The sequence below is a fragment of the Dendrobates tinctorius genome, unplaced genomic scaffold, assembly GCF_039654945.1.
Source record: "Dendrobates tinctorius isolate UK_male_01 unplaced genomic scaffold, ASM3965494v1 ptg000254l, whole genome shotgun sequence".
NCBI lineage: Eukaryota > Metazoa > Chordata > Amphibia > Anura > Dendrobatidae > Dendrobates > Dendrobates tinctorius.
In genome coordinates, this window is record NW_027361921.1 from 7,270,215 (window position 1) to 7,288,522 (window position 18,308).

The 18,308-nt window shown below is 44.2% G+C and overlaps 1 protein-coding gene across 1 annotated transcript in view; it reads left to right on the plus strand.

Annotated features, from left to right (window-relative positions):
- Positions 1 to 17,588, plus strand: part of LOC141067709 (glutaminase kidney isoform, mitochondrial-like) — a 484,569-nt gene extending 466,981 nt beyond the window's left edge. The window contains exons 17-18 of the mRNA XM_073558128.1: positions 371 to 434; positions 17,159 to 17,588. Coding sequence (XP_073414229.1) covers positions 371 to 434; positions 17,159 to 17,315 — 221 coding nt within the window. The 3' untranslated portion in view covers positions 17,316 to 17,588. The remainder of the gene's footprint in view (positions 1 to 370; positions 435 to 17,158) is intronic.
- Positions 17,589 to 18,308: the final 720 nt, after the last annotated feature.

An 18,308-nucleotide genomic window follows, 5' to 3' on the forward strand; every position in this document is an offset into this window, starting at 1 on the left:
TGTAAATGAGCTGTTAAGAAATTCCCAGTGAGAGACTGGTAGATCAGAAGAGCAGACTGTCAGTCATTACATGTCTCACACCGGTAACATCCCCTGTCATTTATAATAAGCCCTGGAGGCAGATTCTCTTATATTAGGGAAAAAATGATTTGTCTAGAATAAGATATCAGATTACAGATCAAAGTATAATTTTATTCAGCCTCCTATGACCTAGATGCTCACATAGGACGGGTGATCCTACCGACAACTCCCATTTTAGTTTACTTTATAAACATAAAATGTACCTTTCTAAACACATTTTGGATTTTTTCATTGAAAGCAAATATATGAATGTTTAGTTTGATTCTTTTGCTTTTATTTTGAAATGCAGGGCATGTAGAAGTTGTCCGTTTTCTTCTCGAGGCATGCAAAGTTAACCCATTCCCAAAAGACAGGTAATTCTTTTTAAATACTGTAAAAATATTTTTTTGTAAATCAATGTTTTGAAACCGTTACAGTATGGTATTCTCTTTAGAGTTTTTGTATCAAGTCGGGCCTGTTCTGTCAAGCATAACTTATAAAACTATAGGGTCACAGATTTCTCCTTGCCCCAAAATGAAGTTTTTGCCGGTAAACGGTCATTAGCCAGAAAAGGCATGCAAACATAAACAAGCGTGCCACAACCTTACACTGGTTTGCTGAAGTACACATGATGGAGTAGTTTTAAGTCCCAGCTCATCAGCTACATTTGACTGTACTCTAAATATTTTTCTTTACCCCAAATGTCTCTTTATATTGATTATAATACATTGAATTGTTTACCTTGAATATGGCAGGTTGCAATAATGATTGTCCTCTAGCAGAATCCAATTTTGATTTCTGTATGCTTATAAATATGACCGTAGTGATTACATAAATACTTTGACAATTCTTTTTCAATTGGGCCCAAGGAATTTACGATAACTCAAGAAAGTTATATTTAGAAAGTTATTTATACTCCTGCAGTATAATGGGTTTTCAAATAAAACAGACTAGCTTGGCCCGTGCAAAATTTTCGTACATTGGTCGTCGGGGGCGCAGGCAATTTCAGAAAAAGCAAGCTAGGCAGATGTAAATGTATTTCATGAGATGATGAACACAGACATGTATATATATGTAGAGTGGTAATACATTAAATTGGTTTAATAAGTAGAGGCCAAAAAATGTTTTCCGGTTGATATGCCACCTGCAGGTCATTGTGTCTTTCTGCGGGTTTATGAAAATGAATGTTTAAACTGTATTTAGTGATAAAATCATGGTTGTGTGGTTTGTTTGACTGTTTCCTTGCTGAAGGGGGCAAGTTTACCTTTCAAATGGTGTATCGCGTGTGTGTGTGTGTGTGTGTGTGTGTGTGTGTGGCGAATTAATCATTGAAAAAGCAGTGCATGTTTACAAATGTGTTGGTAGTGTGCTTTGGGGTACTGTGGTGCCACCTGCAGGTCATTTTTCCTTTCTGTAGGTTTATGAAAATTAATATTCAAACTGAATTTTGTGATCAAATCGTGGATGTGTGGTTTATTTGGCTATTTTCTTGCTGAAGGGGGCAAGTTTACCTTTCAAATGGTGTATTATTTGTGTGTGTGTGGGGTGAAGTAATCAGCGAAAAAGCTGTGCATGTTTACAAATGTGCTGGTAGTGTGCTTTGGGGTACTGTGGTGCACCTGCAGGTCATTTTTCCTTACTGTAAGTTTATGAAAATTAATGTTTAAACTATTTTGTAATCAAATCGTGGATGTGAGGTTTGTTTTGGCTATTTTCTTGCTGAAGGGGGCAAGTTTACCTTTCAAATGGTGTATCATTTGTGTGTGTGGGTGCAGTCTGAACGGGGATACAAAGGAATCACAGAAAAACAGTATTTAGAAGTAATAGAATAGATAGGGTCATCTTTGTGAATGTACCTCTGTAATGATTTTGGAAGAAGGGGTGGAATTAAAAAAAAAACATTGGTGGAATTGCTTGGTTTTCTGTTTTATTTTGTTTTTTTGTGCGTGTCTTTTTAGGGAGTTTTCTTCAATGGCATTCAGTGTGTGTGGTCAGTGCACTTGGAATACAAAATATAAGTAGATCTCAGGGGCGTAACTAGAACTGATTGGGCCCTGTTGTGAGTTCATTTTCCCCTTCGTCACTGAGGTCTGGTGAACTCCCTATTCTGGTAAAGGAAGGTAATGAGCCTGATTATCAGGCACCTGAGCCTAATGAGGATGACTGGCTGAGTGGAGTCACGGACTGGATATAAGGCTGCCGACGCCCTTCTGCCCTGCGGGTGATTTCTCTGTGGACTTCTAGGAGACCAGTCTGATTCCTGCTCCTCTAAAGCTAAGTTTTCTGCTTTGCCTGTTAGCATTAGTGTTTTGTTTTTGTTTTCCTTGCTTTTCTGGATTCTGCCATTCCCTGCTGGGGTGAGCTGAATCTCCTTTTGCCGGTTGCTCTGTCTTCAGAATATTCCTGAGTACTGACATAGCTTTTTTGAAGCCTAGCGTCTTCAGGGCCTTTTTCACTGTCAGTTTGTTGGCTCTTATTTTCATAGGGTTTTTCACGGATTGCAGACAGCAGCCTTCCTGTCCTTTTCTATCTAGTTAGCTTGGGCCCCGTCTTTGCTCAGTCTCTCTTTCTGTCTGTGTTAGTGTTTTCATCTTGCTTCACCGTCATTATATGTTGGGGGCTGCCTATTGCTTTGGGGTCTGCTCTGGGGCAGTTTATATTTCCCCTTTCTTTCTTTAGACCTATTTAATTCTCCGGCTGTGATCGAGGGGTCTAGGGCATCGTAGGAACCCCCCACGGCTACTGCTAGTTGTGTTGATAGGTTCAGGGGTCTGCAATCCGATAGCTGCCAACCTCTCTGGTTTTCTGGACTTAGCTAGCATTCCTGTTTTTGCCTCCTTCAGTGACTCATTCATAACAGAATCACCCGCCATACCGCAGATCCTAGGGTACTCAATAGCAGGAAAAAATTGTGTTTAAAAAAACAAAAAAGGTGTGTGTATATTCTTTCCTCTATATCTCTGAGGCCGTAGGGGGAATTTTTTTTTTCTCTCTCAATGGAGATAAAGCAATTGTCTGATCGTGTGGAGCAGCTCGCTGCGGAAGTGCGGGGAATTTCCGCTTACCTTGCCCGTTCGCATGCTGTTGAACCAAAGATCCCTACACCTGATGTATTTTTTGGGGATCGATCTAAATTTTTGAGTTTCAAAAATAATTGTAAATTATTTTTTGCCTTGAAGCCTAACTCGTCAGGGAGCTCCGCCCAGCAGGTTAAAATTGTCATCTCTTTGCTGCGTGGCGATCCCCAGGATTGGGCGTTTTCTTTGAAACCAGATGATCCTATTCTGACTAATGTGAATGCATTCTTTCAAGCTTTGGGGTTGTTGTATGACGAACCTAATGCTATTGATCAGGCTGAAAAGACCCTGTTGGCATTGAACCAGGGTCAAGATTCTGCAGAGTTGTACTGTCAAAAGTTCCGAAAGTGGGCGGTCCTTACTACCTGGAATGATAATGCCTTGGCTGCTCTCTTTCGGAAGGGTTTGTCAGAAGCCGTAAAAGATACTATGGTGGGATTTCCTGTTCCCTCTGGTCTGGACGATTCTATGTCATTAGCCTTTCAGGTTTATCGGCGTTTACGTGAACGCAGGATTGCACGAGAGGTGTTGCCACCGGTTGAACAGACGTCTGAACCTATGCAATGTGATAGAGTTTTGTCTAAGGCGCAACGTCAGGAGTTCAGAAGGCGTAATAAGCTGTGTTTTTTCTGTGGAGATGCCTCGCATAATATTTCTGTTTGTCCTAAACGAGAGAAACGTTTTGCACACACGTTTTCTGTTGGTGGTGTTCAACCTAAGTTTCTTCTGGCAATTATTCTGATCTGCTCCCTGTCCACATTTTCCGCCAAGGCTTTTGTGGATTCGGGAGCAGCGCTAAACCTAAAGGACTTGGATTTTGCTAAACGTTGTGGATTTCCTATGACACCCCTGCAGACGCCTATCCCTTTGAGGGGTATTGATGCCACTCCTTTGGCGAAAAATAAACCTCAGTTTTGGACCCAGGTGGTAATGCGGGTCGCCCCAGACCATCAAGAAAATTGCAGATTTTTGGTGTTGCATGGTCTGCATGATGCCGTTGTTCTGGGGTTTCCCTGGTTGCAAATTCATAATCCAGTTTTGGATTGGAAATCTGTGTCTGTGGTGAGTTGGGGTTGTCGGTGTGCCTTTAGTGAGGCTCCGGTTTTTTCCACCTCTCCTCAGTCGCATGATGTTCCTGACTATTTGGCGGACTTTTATGATGTATTTAGTGAGAATGAGTCTGCGTCCTTCCTCCTCATAGGAGTTATGACTGTGCAATTGAACTAAGCCCGGGGTGTAAATTTCCCAAGGGTCGGCTTTTCAATTTATCTGTACCCGAGCACGAGGCTATGCGGTCCTATATTAAGGAGGCGTTGGAGAAGGGTCATATTAGACCATCCTCTTCACCCTTAGGTGCGGTTTTTTTTTTTGTGGCCAAAAAGGATGGTTCTTTAAGGCCTTGTATTGATTATCGTGCCCTCAATAAAATTACTGTTAAATATCAGTATCCGTTACCCCTGATTTCGGATCTATTCTCTAGAGTTAGAGGTGCTTGCTGGTTTACCAAGCTTGACCTCAGGGGGGCGTATAATCTTATCCGCATTAAGCAGGGGGATGAATGGAAGACGCGTTTAATACTCCGGAGGTACATTTTGAGTACCTGGTGATGCCTTTTGGGCTCACTAATGCCCCTTCTGTCTTCCAGTGCTTCATGAACGATATTTTCCGAGACTTTGTCGATCAATTTTTGATTATCTATCTGGATGATATTTTGATCTTCTCCAAGGATTGAGATTCTCATGTGGAACATATTCGGACTGTGTTCCGGATCTTGAGGGAGAATTCCCTGTATGTCAAAGGATCGAAATGCCTTTTTGGAGTACAGAGGATTTCATTTTTGGGATTTATTTTGTCTCCGTCAACTATTGAAATGGACCCGGCCAAGGTACAGGCCATTTATGATTGGGTTCAGCCCACTTCTTTGAAGGCCCTCCAGAAGTTTTTGGGTTTTGCTAATTTTTATCGGAAATTTATAGCAAAATTTTCTAGTATTGCCAAGCCATTGACTGATCTGACTAAGAAGGGTGCTGATGTGTTGAATTGGTCTCCGGAGGCTGTTGCTTCCTTTCAGGAGCTGAAGCGAAGATTTACCTCCGCCCCGGTTTTGCGGCAACCTGATGTCTCACTCCCGTTCCAGGTAGAGGTGGATGCTTCTGAGATTGGTGCAGGAGCTGTTTTGTCCCAAAAGGATCCTGTAACATCTAAAATGAATCCCTGTGCTTTCTTTTCCCGAAAGTTCTGTCCATCTGAACGTAACTACCGTGTTTCCCCGAAAGTAAGACAGTGTCTTACTTTCTTTTTATCCCCAAAAGCCCCACTATGTCTTACTTTCGGGGTATGTCTTATATTGGAAAAAAATTGTCGACTTTTTTGTTTTAACCATAAAATTAACATTTATTAACAACCTGAACAGTATTGTATTCACCACAAAACAGTATGCCAGTGTGTATGTTTTACTGATGTATGATTAATACTGTGTGCATTACCGTATTTTAAGCAGGAGGCGGCAGTGACAAGTGCAGGGGACGGCGCGGTGACGTATGGAGGGGGGGCGGAGCGGAAGTGGGCAGGAGGCGGCGCTCATTTGGATCAGACGGAGGCGGCAGACGTGGTGACGTATGGAGGGGGGGCAGCGCGGAAGTGGGCAGGAGGCGGCGCTCATTTGGATCAGACGGAGGCGGCAGACGCGGTGACGTATGGAGGGGGGGCGGCGCAGAAGTGGGCAGGAGGCGGCGCTCATTAAGATCAGAGGGAGGTGGCAGACGCGGTGACGTATGGAGAGGGGGACGGTGCGGACGTGGGCAGGAGGCGGCGCGCAGCTAGATGAGAGGGAGGCGGCAATACCCCCGTGTTTCCCCGAAAGTAAGACATATGTCTTACTTTCGGGGTACGGCTTATATTAGCCGACCCCCCTGAAACCCCCGATACGTCTTACAATCGGGGGTGTCTTACTATCGGGGAAACACGGTATGATGTGGGGAATCGGGAACTGTTGGCCATGAAATGGGCATTTGAGGAGTGGAGACATTGGTTGGAGGGAGCTAAACATCATGTTGTGGTCCTCACTGACCACAAGAATTTGATTTACCTAGAGTCGGCTAAACGCTTGAACCCTAGACAGGCTAGGTGGGCCTTGTTTTTTACACGTTTTGATTTTGTGGTCTCTTTTCTTCCTGGAACTAAGAATGTCAAGGCAGACGCCCTCTCTAGGAGTTTCTTTGCTGATTCTCCTGTGGTGACCAAGCCTGCTACCAACTTAGGCGAAGGGGTAGTTCTTTCTGCCATCTCGCCCGATTTGAGACTTGCTCTGCAAGAGTTCCAGGAGGACAAACCTGAGCGTTGTCCCAGTGGAAAGTTGTATGTTCCTGACCAGTGGAAGAAGAGAGTGATGTCTGAAGTTCATTGCTCTGCATTGGCTGGTCATCCAGGTATTTTTGGTACTTGAGATCTGGTGAGTCGCTCTTTTTGGTGGCCCACCTTGTCTCATGATGTCAGGAATTTTGTGCAGTCCTGTGGGACTTGCTCCCGGTCTAAACCTTGTTCTCGCTCTAGTGGGTTGTTGATGCCTTTGCCGGTCCCCAGGAGGCCATGGACCCATATTTCAATGGATTTCATCTCTGATATGCCGGTCTCTCAAAGAATGACTGTTATTTGGGTGATTTGTGATAGGTTCTCTAAGATGGTTCATCTTGTACCACTCCCTAAGTTGCCATCTTCCTCTGAGTTGGTGCCCCTGTTTTTGCAACAGGTGGTTCGCTTACACGGGATTCCTGAGAACATTGTATCTGACAGAGGAGTTCAGTTTGTGTCTAGATTTTGGAGGACTTTCTGTTCCAAGCTGGGAATTCAGTTGTCCTTCTCCTCTGCTTTTCACCCTCAGACCAATGGACAGACAGAGAGAACAAACCAGACCTTGGAGTCGTATTTGAGATGTTTTATTTCCGCTGATCAGGATGATTGGGTTTCATTTTTGCCCTTGGCCGAATTTGCTTTAAATAATAGAGCTAGTTCTGCCACTTTGATGTCACCTTTTTTTTGTAACTTTGGGTTTCATCCTCGATTTTCTTCAGGGCAGGTGGAGCCTTCTGCCTGCCCAGGTGTTGACACTGTGGTGGAGAGAATGCACCAGATCTGGGACCAAGTGGTGGATATGTTATCTCCCAGGAAAAGGCCCAGCGGTTTTCCAATCAACATAGGACCATTGGTCCACAGTTTAAGATTGGTGATATGGTGTGGTTATCATCAAAAAATATTGCTATGAAGGTGGCTTCTCCTAAGTTTAAGCCTAGATTTATTGGACCTTACAAGATTTTGGAGATTATTAATCCTGTCTCTTTTCGTTTGGCTCTTCCTGTCACATTTAAAATCCATAATGTGTTCCACAAGTCCTTGTTGAAGAGGTTTGTTGAACCAGTAGTTCCTGGGGTGGCACCTCCACACCCTGTATTGGTTGAAGGTAACATGGAATATGAGGTAGAGAAAATACTGGATTCCCGTCTGGCCAGACGGAGACTCCAGTATTTGGTTAAGTGGAAGGGTTATGGTCAGGAGGATAATTCCTGGGTCTCTGCCTCTGATATTCATGCCAAAAGATTGGTGCGTGCCTTTCATCGGGCTCACCCTGATCGCCCTGGTGGCGTGGTTGAGGGTTCGGTGACCCCTCCTCTCAAGGGGGAGGTACTGTTGTGAGTTCATTTTCCCCTTCGTCACTGAGGTCTGGTGAACTCCCTATTCTGGTAAAGGACGGTAATGAGGCTGATTATCAGGCACCTGAAACCTAATGAGGATGACTGGCTGAGTGGAGTCACGGACTGGATATAAGGCTGCCGACGCCCTTCTGCCCTGCGGGTGATTTCTCTGTGGACTTCTAGGAGACCAGTCTGATTCCTGCTCCTCTAAAGCTAAGTTTTCTGCTTTGCCTGTTAGCATTAGTGTTTTGTTTTTGTTTTCCTTGCTTTTCTGGATTCTGCCATTCCCTGCTGGGGTGAGCTGAATCTCCTTTTGCCGGTTGCTCTGTCTTCAGAATATTCCTGAGTACTGACATAGCTTTTTTGAAGCCTAGCGTCTTCAGGGCCTTTTTCAGTGTCAGTTTGTTGGCTCTTATTTTCATAGGGTTTTTCACAGATTGCAGACAGCAGCCTTCCTGTCCTTTTCTATCTAGTTAGCTTGGGCCCCGTCTTTGCTCAGTCTCTCTTTCTGTCTGTGTTAGTGTTTTCATCTTGCTTCACCGTCATATGTTGGGGGCTGCCTATTGCTTTGGGGTCTGCTCTGGGGCAGTTTAGATTTCCCCTTTCTTTCTTTAGGCCTATTTAATTCTCCGGCTGTGATCGAGGGGTCTAGGGCATCGTAGGAACCCCCCACGGCTACTGCTAGTTGTGTTGATAGGTTCAGGGGTCTGCAATCCGATAGCTGCCACCCTCTCTGGTTTTCTGGACTTAGCTAGCATTCGTGTTTTTGCCTCCTACGGTGACTCATTCATAACAGGGCCCCATAGCAAACTTTTAAACGGGGCCCCATCAAAGGCACATCCCTCCAGGAACTACATTTCCCAGAGGTCCATGCGGCAGGCAGCTCTGCAGAGAGCTAATAGACAGCGAAGGCTCCGGGAAGGGGCGGGACTGAACTAGTCTGAAGCAATACACTCTGTGACTGGCTGCAGGCAGGGAGGCGGGCCCAATATGTTCTTCGCTCCGCACAGCAGGCACAGAAAAGCAGCGTAGGCTGCAAAATCATAGTGTACATTTTTTTCCGCCGGGGCCCCGGATCCCCTACACCAGTGGTCCCCAACCTTTTTTGCACCAGGGACCGGCTTCAAGCAAGACCATTCTTCCATGGCCCGGCAGGGCGGGGATGGAGGTGTGACAGGGGCGGGGCTTTAGTCATAAGGGGGCAGGGCTATGGACGCGGTTGTATTTTAGCAGTGCATACTTATCATTTAATTATAACATTTATAATGTGACTCAACTCACCATAGGTTTTGAATGAGTGGGAGCACCTGGTTTGTTTCTCTGTTTCAGTGGGAGCCCTGGGCTACTTCTACTGATGACCGTCACTGCTAATGATGATTGGAACCTACAAGGAAATGGAGCATTGAGCACTTAAGAAAAATTGTACTAGAGTACTGTACATGCTGATAATTTTCTAATCATCAGAAAATGTATGTGTGGTTCCCCCCATCCTGTCCAGCTCTGTGTGGCTTCCCCTGTTGTATGCATGGCTCCCCTGTCCCATCCTTGTATACATGGCTCTGCTCCCACTCTTCCATCCTGTATACATGGCTCTGCTCCCATCCTGTATACATGGCTCCGCTCCCACCCTCCCATCCTGTATACATGGCTCTGCTCCCAATCTCCCATCCTGTATACATGTCTCTGCTCCCATCCTTGTATACATGGCTCTGCTCCCACCCTCCCATCCTGTATACATGGCTCTGCTCCCACTCTCCCATCCTGTATACATGGCTCTGCTCCCACTCTCCCATCCTGTATACATGGCTCTGCTCCTAATCTCCCATCCTGTATACATGGCTCTGCTCTCAACCTCCCATCCTGTATACATGGCTCCGCTCCCACCCTCCCATCCTGTATACATGGCTGTGCTCCCACCCTCCCATCCCGTATACATGGCTCTGCTCCCACCCTCCCATCCTGTATACATGGCTCCCCTGTCCCATCCTGTATGCATGGCTCCCCTGTCCCATCCTGTATGCATGGCTCCGCTCCCACCCTTCCTCCCTTGTATATATGGCTCTGCTTCCACTCTCCCTCCTTTGTATATATGGCTCTGCTTTCACTCTCCCTCCCTTGTATAAATGGCTCTGCTCCCACTGTCCCTCCCTTGTATATATGGCTCTGCTCCCACTGTCCCTCCCTTGTATATATGGCTCTGCTCCCACTCTCCCTCCCTTGTATATATGGCTCTGCTCCCACTCTCCCTCCCTTGTATATATGGCTCTGCTCCCACTCTCCCTCCCTTGTATATATGGCTCTGCTCCCACTCTCCCTCCCTTGTATATATGGCTCTGCTCCCACTCTCCCTCCCTTGTATATATGGCTCTGCTCCCACTCTCCCTCCCTTGTATATATGGCTCTGCTCCCACTCTCCCTCCCTTGTATATATGGCTCTGCTCCCACTCTCCCTCCCTTGTATATATGGCTCCGCTCCCACTCTCCCTCCCTTGTATATATGGCTCCGCTCCCACTCTCCATCCCTTGTATATATGGCTCCACTCCCACTCTCCCTCCCTTGTATTTATGGCTCTGCTTCCACTCTCCTCCCTTGTATATATGGCTCCGCTCCCACTCTCCCTCCCTTGTATATATGGCTCCGCTCAGCTCCTCCATTCTCCCCCATTATACTTACCCTCACGTCGCTGAACTTCCCTCCCTGCATCTCGCGGCGCTTCAGCTTCTTCCTGTGCGGAGCGGTCACGTGCTACCGCTCATTAAGGTGCATGAATATGGACACCACGCCTATGGGAGAGGAGTGGCGTCCATATTCATGACCTTAAATGAGCGGTACACTTGACAGCTCAGTGCTGGATGAAGCCGCCACGCCGACAGTGACCGCTATGCAGGGTGAGTATCAGCTGCTACACAGCCGCCGGCTCCCCATGTGTCTGCGGACCGGCAAGAGCACTGCAACGGCCCGGTGCTGGGCCACGGACCGGTGGTTGGGGACCCCTACACTACACGCAACGGGCCGGCGGGCCCCCAAGACAGTGTTGGCCACCCACAGCACCCGCCGGAGCGCCGCAGTAATGTACTTAATTAAATTGCACTACCGGGTAGCGCCGATCGGAGCCGGGGACCCGGGCCCCTATATGGGCTGGGCCCCAAAGCAACCGCTTCGGCTGCTGCCCCGGTGGTTACGCCAGTGGTAGATCTTTTAACAAAAGGGAAGCTATCATGTCTCCAAAATCTATTAACCTGCAGATATGAGGTACATCTGCCCGTTATTAGTAGCTGTCTGATTGCTGCATTAAAAGCACAGCTATCAGAGAGAAATTAACTTTATTCCTCCTGGCATCTCTTTCAGTACACTAGTCATATACGTTAGAAAGTTATTATCCTGTAAAATAATACAGGGTGGGCCATTTATATGGATACACCTAAATAAAATGGGAATGGTAGGTGATATCAACTTCCTGTCTGTGGCACATTAGTACATGGGAGGGGGGAAAACTTTTCAAGATGGGTGGTGACAATGGCGGCCATTTTGAAGTCGGCCACTTTGGATCCAACTTTATAAATGGTCCTCCCAGGTGTAGCCATATAAATGGCCCATCCTGTACTATGTGCAAGTTGATAGCATTTGGGGACATAATAGGCTCCCTTTCACTACTGTTGCACAATCGAAAACAATGTTTTTTCTGTTTACACATTCTATGACCCATAAAGTTTTCTTCTTTCAGTTGACAGAGCTGTATAAATGGTAGTTTCTTTCAAAGCAGCTTGTTCCTTTCACTGGTATCATTTTACAATATATATATATATATATATATATATATATAAGAATTGATCAATTTGATTTGATTCAAATCATATTAGTGGCATTTTTGTTTTTAAATTTGCTAAATTCTGAAAATTTCAACAACTTCTGAATCGATTCCTACAAATTGCTAAAAATGCCTACTACTATTTTACACAATGCAGAAGATTGCACCAGCCAGAGAAGATCACAAAACTTTGGGCGCAAGCCAAGCTGGCTTCTCCATAGTGCCTTAGCCATCAGATCACTTGGTATAGTGCAAGCAATCAGGAAAGAATATCATAGCCTGTTTAAAAGCCAAGACAGGGAATGCAGCAACCATTTGGAAATAAAACTGAATAGGGAGTGGATGTCACAGCTTAGCAATAGAGATAGGTAGGCAAAGCCATTACACAGCAAATAAAGTGTAAGTCTGTGTTTTAACGTCATTTTGTTAAGATTTTGAACAGTTTCACCAAAAACATTGCAGTACTACCATAATTGCAGCACAAAAACACACTGGCCACAATGTATACTGTATGTACATGTGTGTATAATTTATATACATATATATTGTAGTAAAGCCAGGTAGGCTAGGGTTAAATCCTAGCACTACAGGTCCTGAGATTAGATGAGTCTGGCTAGCTCTGCATATAACCAGGCTAGGTGTTGCTTTAGTCTGTCAGCTGGGGGAAGCTGACCAAAGTGGATTGTATTGGAGTTGAAAAGCTAAAGAGAGACAAGCCAGAATCTGTCTCTGAGAAAGAAAGGTCGTGTGCACCAAACTGCAAGTGTCAGTGTTTGCTATGGACAATAGTTGTTTTTAATAAGTGTGCTTGTCACTGCTCGTTACTCATAGAATCATAGAATTTTAGAGATGGAAGGAACCTCAAAGGTCATCGTGTCCAACCCCCTGCTCAATGCAGGATTCACTAAATCATCTGAGACAGATATCTGTCCAGCCTCTGTGTGAAGACTTCCATTAAAGGAGACCTTACCAGCTCTCCTGGCCTTCTGTTCCACTCATTGATGACCCTCACTGTCAAAAAGTTTTTGCTAATATCTATTCTCTTCTCCCTTTCAGTTTCATTCCATTGCTTCTCGTGTTCCCATGTTCAAATGAGTATAATGATGATCTCTCTACACTGTGACCTCCCTTCAGACATTTGTAGACATTAAGTCTCTTCTTAGCCTTCTTTTTTGCAAGCTAAACATTCCCAGATCCTTTAACCATTCCTTGTAGGACATACTTTGCAGACCAGTCACCATTCTGGTTGCTCTTCTCTGAACTTGCTCCAGTTTTTCAATGCCTTTTTTAAAATGTGATTGCACAAGTTGCTCGTTATTTGGCAAGTATTTTTTGAATGCTGGAACTTGAGTATCCATTACGCATGTTTGCTGCATTTTAGACAGCCAATAAACATGTGAAGATTGCCTGCCAGTCACTGTAATTCCGTTGCCATCTTGGTTGTGGCATTACTCTGATTAGCTGGCCGCATAGCATCATCGGGTCTATATAAAACCCGTGATGCTATGCTTGTCACACTGTGCCCCGGAACAAGGCAGAACAGGGAGAGTTGCTACTGAAAGAGGGACAGAATTGTAGCTGTGTGTTAGGCAAGGATTCATCCACATTTGCATTTCTTTCAAGTACAATAAATGCCCTTCTTAGAGCTAAAATCAATAGTAATACTGCTGTTAGCAGCACTTAGGGAGCGGTTGTGTGTCACGGGTTTACCGCAACAGAGAGAAGCCAGAAGACCACAGCACCTGATTTCTCCTACTCCTGCACTGATTAGAAGCACTTAACCTTCTTATTAAATGGTGTAAATTTCTTTTATCAATCCAGGGGTTAATCTGCTCTGTTTAGAGCTCCTGGAGCATTTAGGTTCTCAGCTGTGCATGGTTAGCCACGCCCATCTCCTATATAATGAGTTGTTGTTGGTGGTTATTGGAGAAGGCGGTTGGTGGATTTATCTGTGACTGTTGCTAGGTTTTGAGTGTGTGATAATTTCCTTTCTTCTCCTACTTTGGTTTATCCACATCCTCCACTCCCTGGTGCATTCCTCTGTTGTATGTGTAAGTATATTTGTATGTTTGGTATTTTTCGTTACCCTTGTTTGTATTACCTAGTTAATCTGGTTGATGTAGTAGGTAAACGACTACTACTTCCCTCTTCACTGGGTAGGGGAAGGGTACAGACTGATGGTGGATTCAGGAGCTAAGGCAAGGTATGTGGCCCCAGAGTCTTCACCATCAGAAGTAATCCTGGGATCAGGCTGAGCTAGGGTGCCTGCAATTCATACCAAAGCCCCTTCTCATGGTTAACAATATTCTTTTTGCTATTAATCCTGCAAATTGTTCTGTGTAGGGAAATATAAACCATTTTAAATGTGGCAGTTGTGTGTCAAAATATACAGTCAGACTTAGGCCTGTTTCACACTTCCGTTTTTTCAAATCCGTCAAAATCCGTTGTTTTCCGTAAAAAAACGGATCCGCCATTTTTTGCAGGATCCGTTTTTTTTGTCCCATAGACTTCCATTACGGTTACCGCGGATCCGTCAAAAAAACGGATCCGTTTTTTTAAAACCGGATCCGTTGGCATCCGTTTCCGTCAAAAAAACGGAAACGGATCCGTTTGGCGGACACAAAAACTGAAGTGTGAAACAGGCCTTAGTTGGATATCAATAGCGTCACTATATTGCTCCTGCACTGTAACTGGTCCATCTGAGGTGTGCAAATTTTCCTGAAATAGTAATACTGCTATTTGTTTTCAGCAGTGAAGTTTTATACAGCATTTATCATGCTCCAGTTGTACCTCAAAATGAAAAAAAAAGCTTTCTTGGTTAGAAATAGCATCGCTATATTGATACTGCAGCGTAAGAAGTCCATCTCAGGTGGGCCAGTTTTCCTTCATTTGTAATACTGCAAATTTTTTCAGCAGTGAAACTATATATGACATTTATCGTGCTTCAGTTGCACCTCAAATAAAAAAAAAACTTGGTTAGAAATAGCATTGCTATATTGATACTGCAGTGTAATAAGTCCAACTGAAGTGAGCAAACTATCCTGCGATTATAATACTGCAAATCTTTTCCAGCAGTGAAATTTTATATGCCATTTATCATGCATCAAAACAAAAAAAAAGCTTGTTTGGTTAGAAATAGCATCACTATTTTGATACTACAGCAAAAGAAGTCCAAATGAGGTGGGTCAGTTTACCTGCGATTGCAGTACTGCAAATTTTTTCAGCTGTGAAATGATATACGGCATTCATCATGCTCCAGTTGTGCTTCAAAACAAAAAAAAATTGGTTGGTTAGAAAGAGCATCGTTTTATTGAGGTGGACCAATTTTTCGGCAATAGTAAGACTGCAAAGTTTTCTCAACAGGGATATATAAAAAATGTGACGTGATGGTGAGCACAGAGGCCGAGGCCATGGCCACGATGACACTGTGTCTGCCGCGGTAGCACAACAAACACACACATCATGTAGATCTAGATTCATGTCCCATTTTGTAGGGGGCACGGAACTCGACTCTTGAAGCCAATGTGAAAAGGTTGTTGAATAGATAGCAGATAATGCTTCCAGTTACGGTGCCAGCACCACCCTGTCTTCCGTATGGTCCAGTCTCAGTAGCCGTGATTCTAGAACACATAATCCTCACCCTGATCCTCTTTCCTTCCACCATGTTAAGTGCCCGGATACAAGTGATCCAACACTTGAACACTCCAAAGAACTATTCATATTTCCATTTATAGATTCTGGCCTCTCTCCCTGCCCATTTCAAGCGGGACAAGAGGAGATCGCATGTAGCAATGTCCAAATATTTGAGCAGTCACAATCACAAGAAGGCAACTGTGGGAAAATGCAATATTACTGTCGCAAGAGGTGGATGATGATGAGACAATTGCCAACAAGTGATGTAGTTACATCAGCAAGTCAGTAGGAGGACCAGGGTGTGCAAGTGGATGATGAGATGGTGGACGATGAAGTCACTGACCTAACCTGGGATGGTGACATGCAGATCAAGGACATCAGGGCACTGAGGGAGGGATCCTCAGCACTACAACAGGCAGGAAGAGGCAGTTGGGTAGCCAGAGACAAAAGGCAGGCAACTGTTCCCTAGAACACCAACATGGGTGAAGTTGCCAAGGCAAGGGTTAACTGTTCCCAAGTCTGACGATTTTTTAAAAACAGTCTCCCTTAACCAAAACCAGGCTATTTGCAAAATCTGCCAATCCAACATCAGTAGAGGCAGCACAACTACCAACCTGACCACCACCAGCATTCTCAGGCACATGCAAGAAAAGCACCTGAGTACTTGGGCCAAATGACAGGGTCCAGAAACGGTGTCACAAATTACACCACTGCCTCTTTCCCTGTTCTATATGCATGCCAATCCCATCTATGATGTAGGTGAAGATGCCGCCCACCCTGCACCTGTTGTTTCACACTTGCAGCCACCATCAGCGTCCACGTCCTAGTCCCAGCGCAGCGCTCTGTTGTCCCTACCACAGTGATTGGAATGCAAGCATAAATACACAGCCATCCATCCCCAGGCCACAATACTAAATGGCCACATTTCCATACTGCTTGCCCTGGATATGTTGCCATGTAGGCCTGTATATACAGCAGCCTCAACGACTGCTACGTAATATATGCAGCAGTGTCAGTGCCTCTTATTTGATGTATATACAGCAGCCTCATTGTATCCTATATGATATACCGTATACAGCAGAGCTCTCACTGGTTGAGTTCTATAAACATTAGGTGACTAGTGATGAATTTCCCACTTTGATGAGACTAGCAGTGAAATATGGCTTTGTCAGAGAATGTGAGAGCTTTCATTTCAACGAAGTTTAGAATTTGTATTGGAAATTGCCATAGAGTAGATAAATACATTTATATAATTATGATGTTTGAAATTAAAAATCAATTACAGTAACTGTTTTTTTTTTATTTTAAAGGTTATTTCCATCTTATAAAGTGATGACATACTGTACTGTATACATATTACATTATGGTTGGTGGGAATGAAGAATGTGAGGTCTTAGTGGTCAGACCTCTAGCCAACATAATGACAGCAAATACTATTAATATGCTAGCACTTTGCAAGAAGGATACTTTCATGGAATCTGTCAACATGATCCAGCTTTGTGACCTCCTACTGCCCCACCCCAAAAATAAGCGGCTTATATAGTCATGCTGCTCTGTGAAAGGTAACGCCATTCAAACCTTTAGTTACGCAATCTGTTGCTCCCTGACCTACCAAAAAGTGTATTTTAATTTATATGCAAATGAGGTTGAAGTGCTGTGGGCATGGCAAAGCACTTCCTGAGCTTCTGCCTCTAGCAGATTACCCACTTAGTAGCACCTTCTGCTTGGCTGACAACTCGCTATCTTTACTACATCGCCAATAAGCTGTCAGTCAAGCAGGAGGAGAATAGTGTTGTAAACAGATTGCTGGTGGATGGTGCCCATAGAGTTTCTGTAGCAGGTGGCTTATACTCAACCTTCCTGATTTTTTTATATTTTTTTTTTTTTACAGATGGAATAATACACCTATGGATGAAGCTATACATTTTGGACATCATGATGTAGTTAAAATTCTTCAAGAGTACCAAAACAATTATAAACCATTGAATGAACCAAACAATGAGAAAAGTGACCAGACTGTCCAAAAGAATTTAGATGGGTTATTATAAATGGTCACAAATTCCAAGTATTTCCACTTGAGTGTGTTGTGTTGTATAATCATTCAGGAGTGGGATTTTAGTTATAGTAATGTAAATTATACATTTTGATTCTGTTTTCATTGCATCTTCTTGTTGGATGTTTAAGATGAAATCAAAATAACAAAAAGAAAACCAGTACCTGCAAGAAGGGGTTTCCTGGCCATTTACCGCAGGAGAAAGAATGAGTTGATTCATACCCCACTAATATGTGTCAACTAAAAAATAAAGTTTGTTTTAACTGTGTGTCAGTGAGAGTCAAGTTTTACTTTCAACACAGGATTTCTATTCTATTGGCAAATACAATCATATAAACATTGGCATTTTATTATTAAACATATTGTGAAAAAATGAATGTATCTGGCAAAGACTATCATGTTTCGTTAGTCTATTTAAAAAATGTGAAAAATAAAAGATTAAGTTTTAAAAAAAAACCTCCTTATCCTTATGCACTATATGCTCAGTATTTACAGATGTTACTTAGAAAATTAAAGCGGTTTTCCCTGCCTTAAAGCCCCGTTACACATAACGATGTCCCAGCGATCCCACCAACGATCCGACATGGATGGGATCGCTGGGGTATCGTTAGGCTGATCGCTGGTGAGCTGTCACATAGACAGCCCCTCCAGAGATCAGGACCAGCGAGCAACCTGGTTTCCAATGTAAACAGCAGGTATCTAAGAGCCACACCGCTCTTGGATACCCACTGCTTACCCTAGATACCAGTGTGCACGCTGGTATCCAACGTAAACATCAGGTAACTAAGAGCCGCGCAGCTCTTGGATACCCGCGCTGTTTACCCTAGATACCAGCGTGCACGCTGGTATCCAACGTAAACATCGGGTAACTAAGCCGCGCAGCTCTTGGATACCCATTGTTTACCCTAGATACCAGCGTGCGCTGGTATCTTCTAGGGTAAACAGCGGGTATCCAAGAGCCGCACGGCTCTTAGTTTCCCGATGTTTA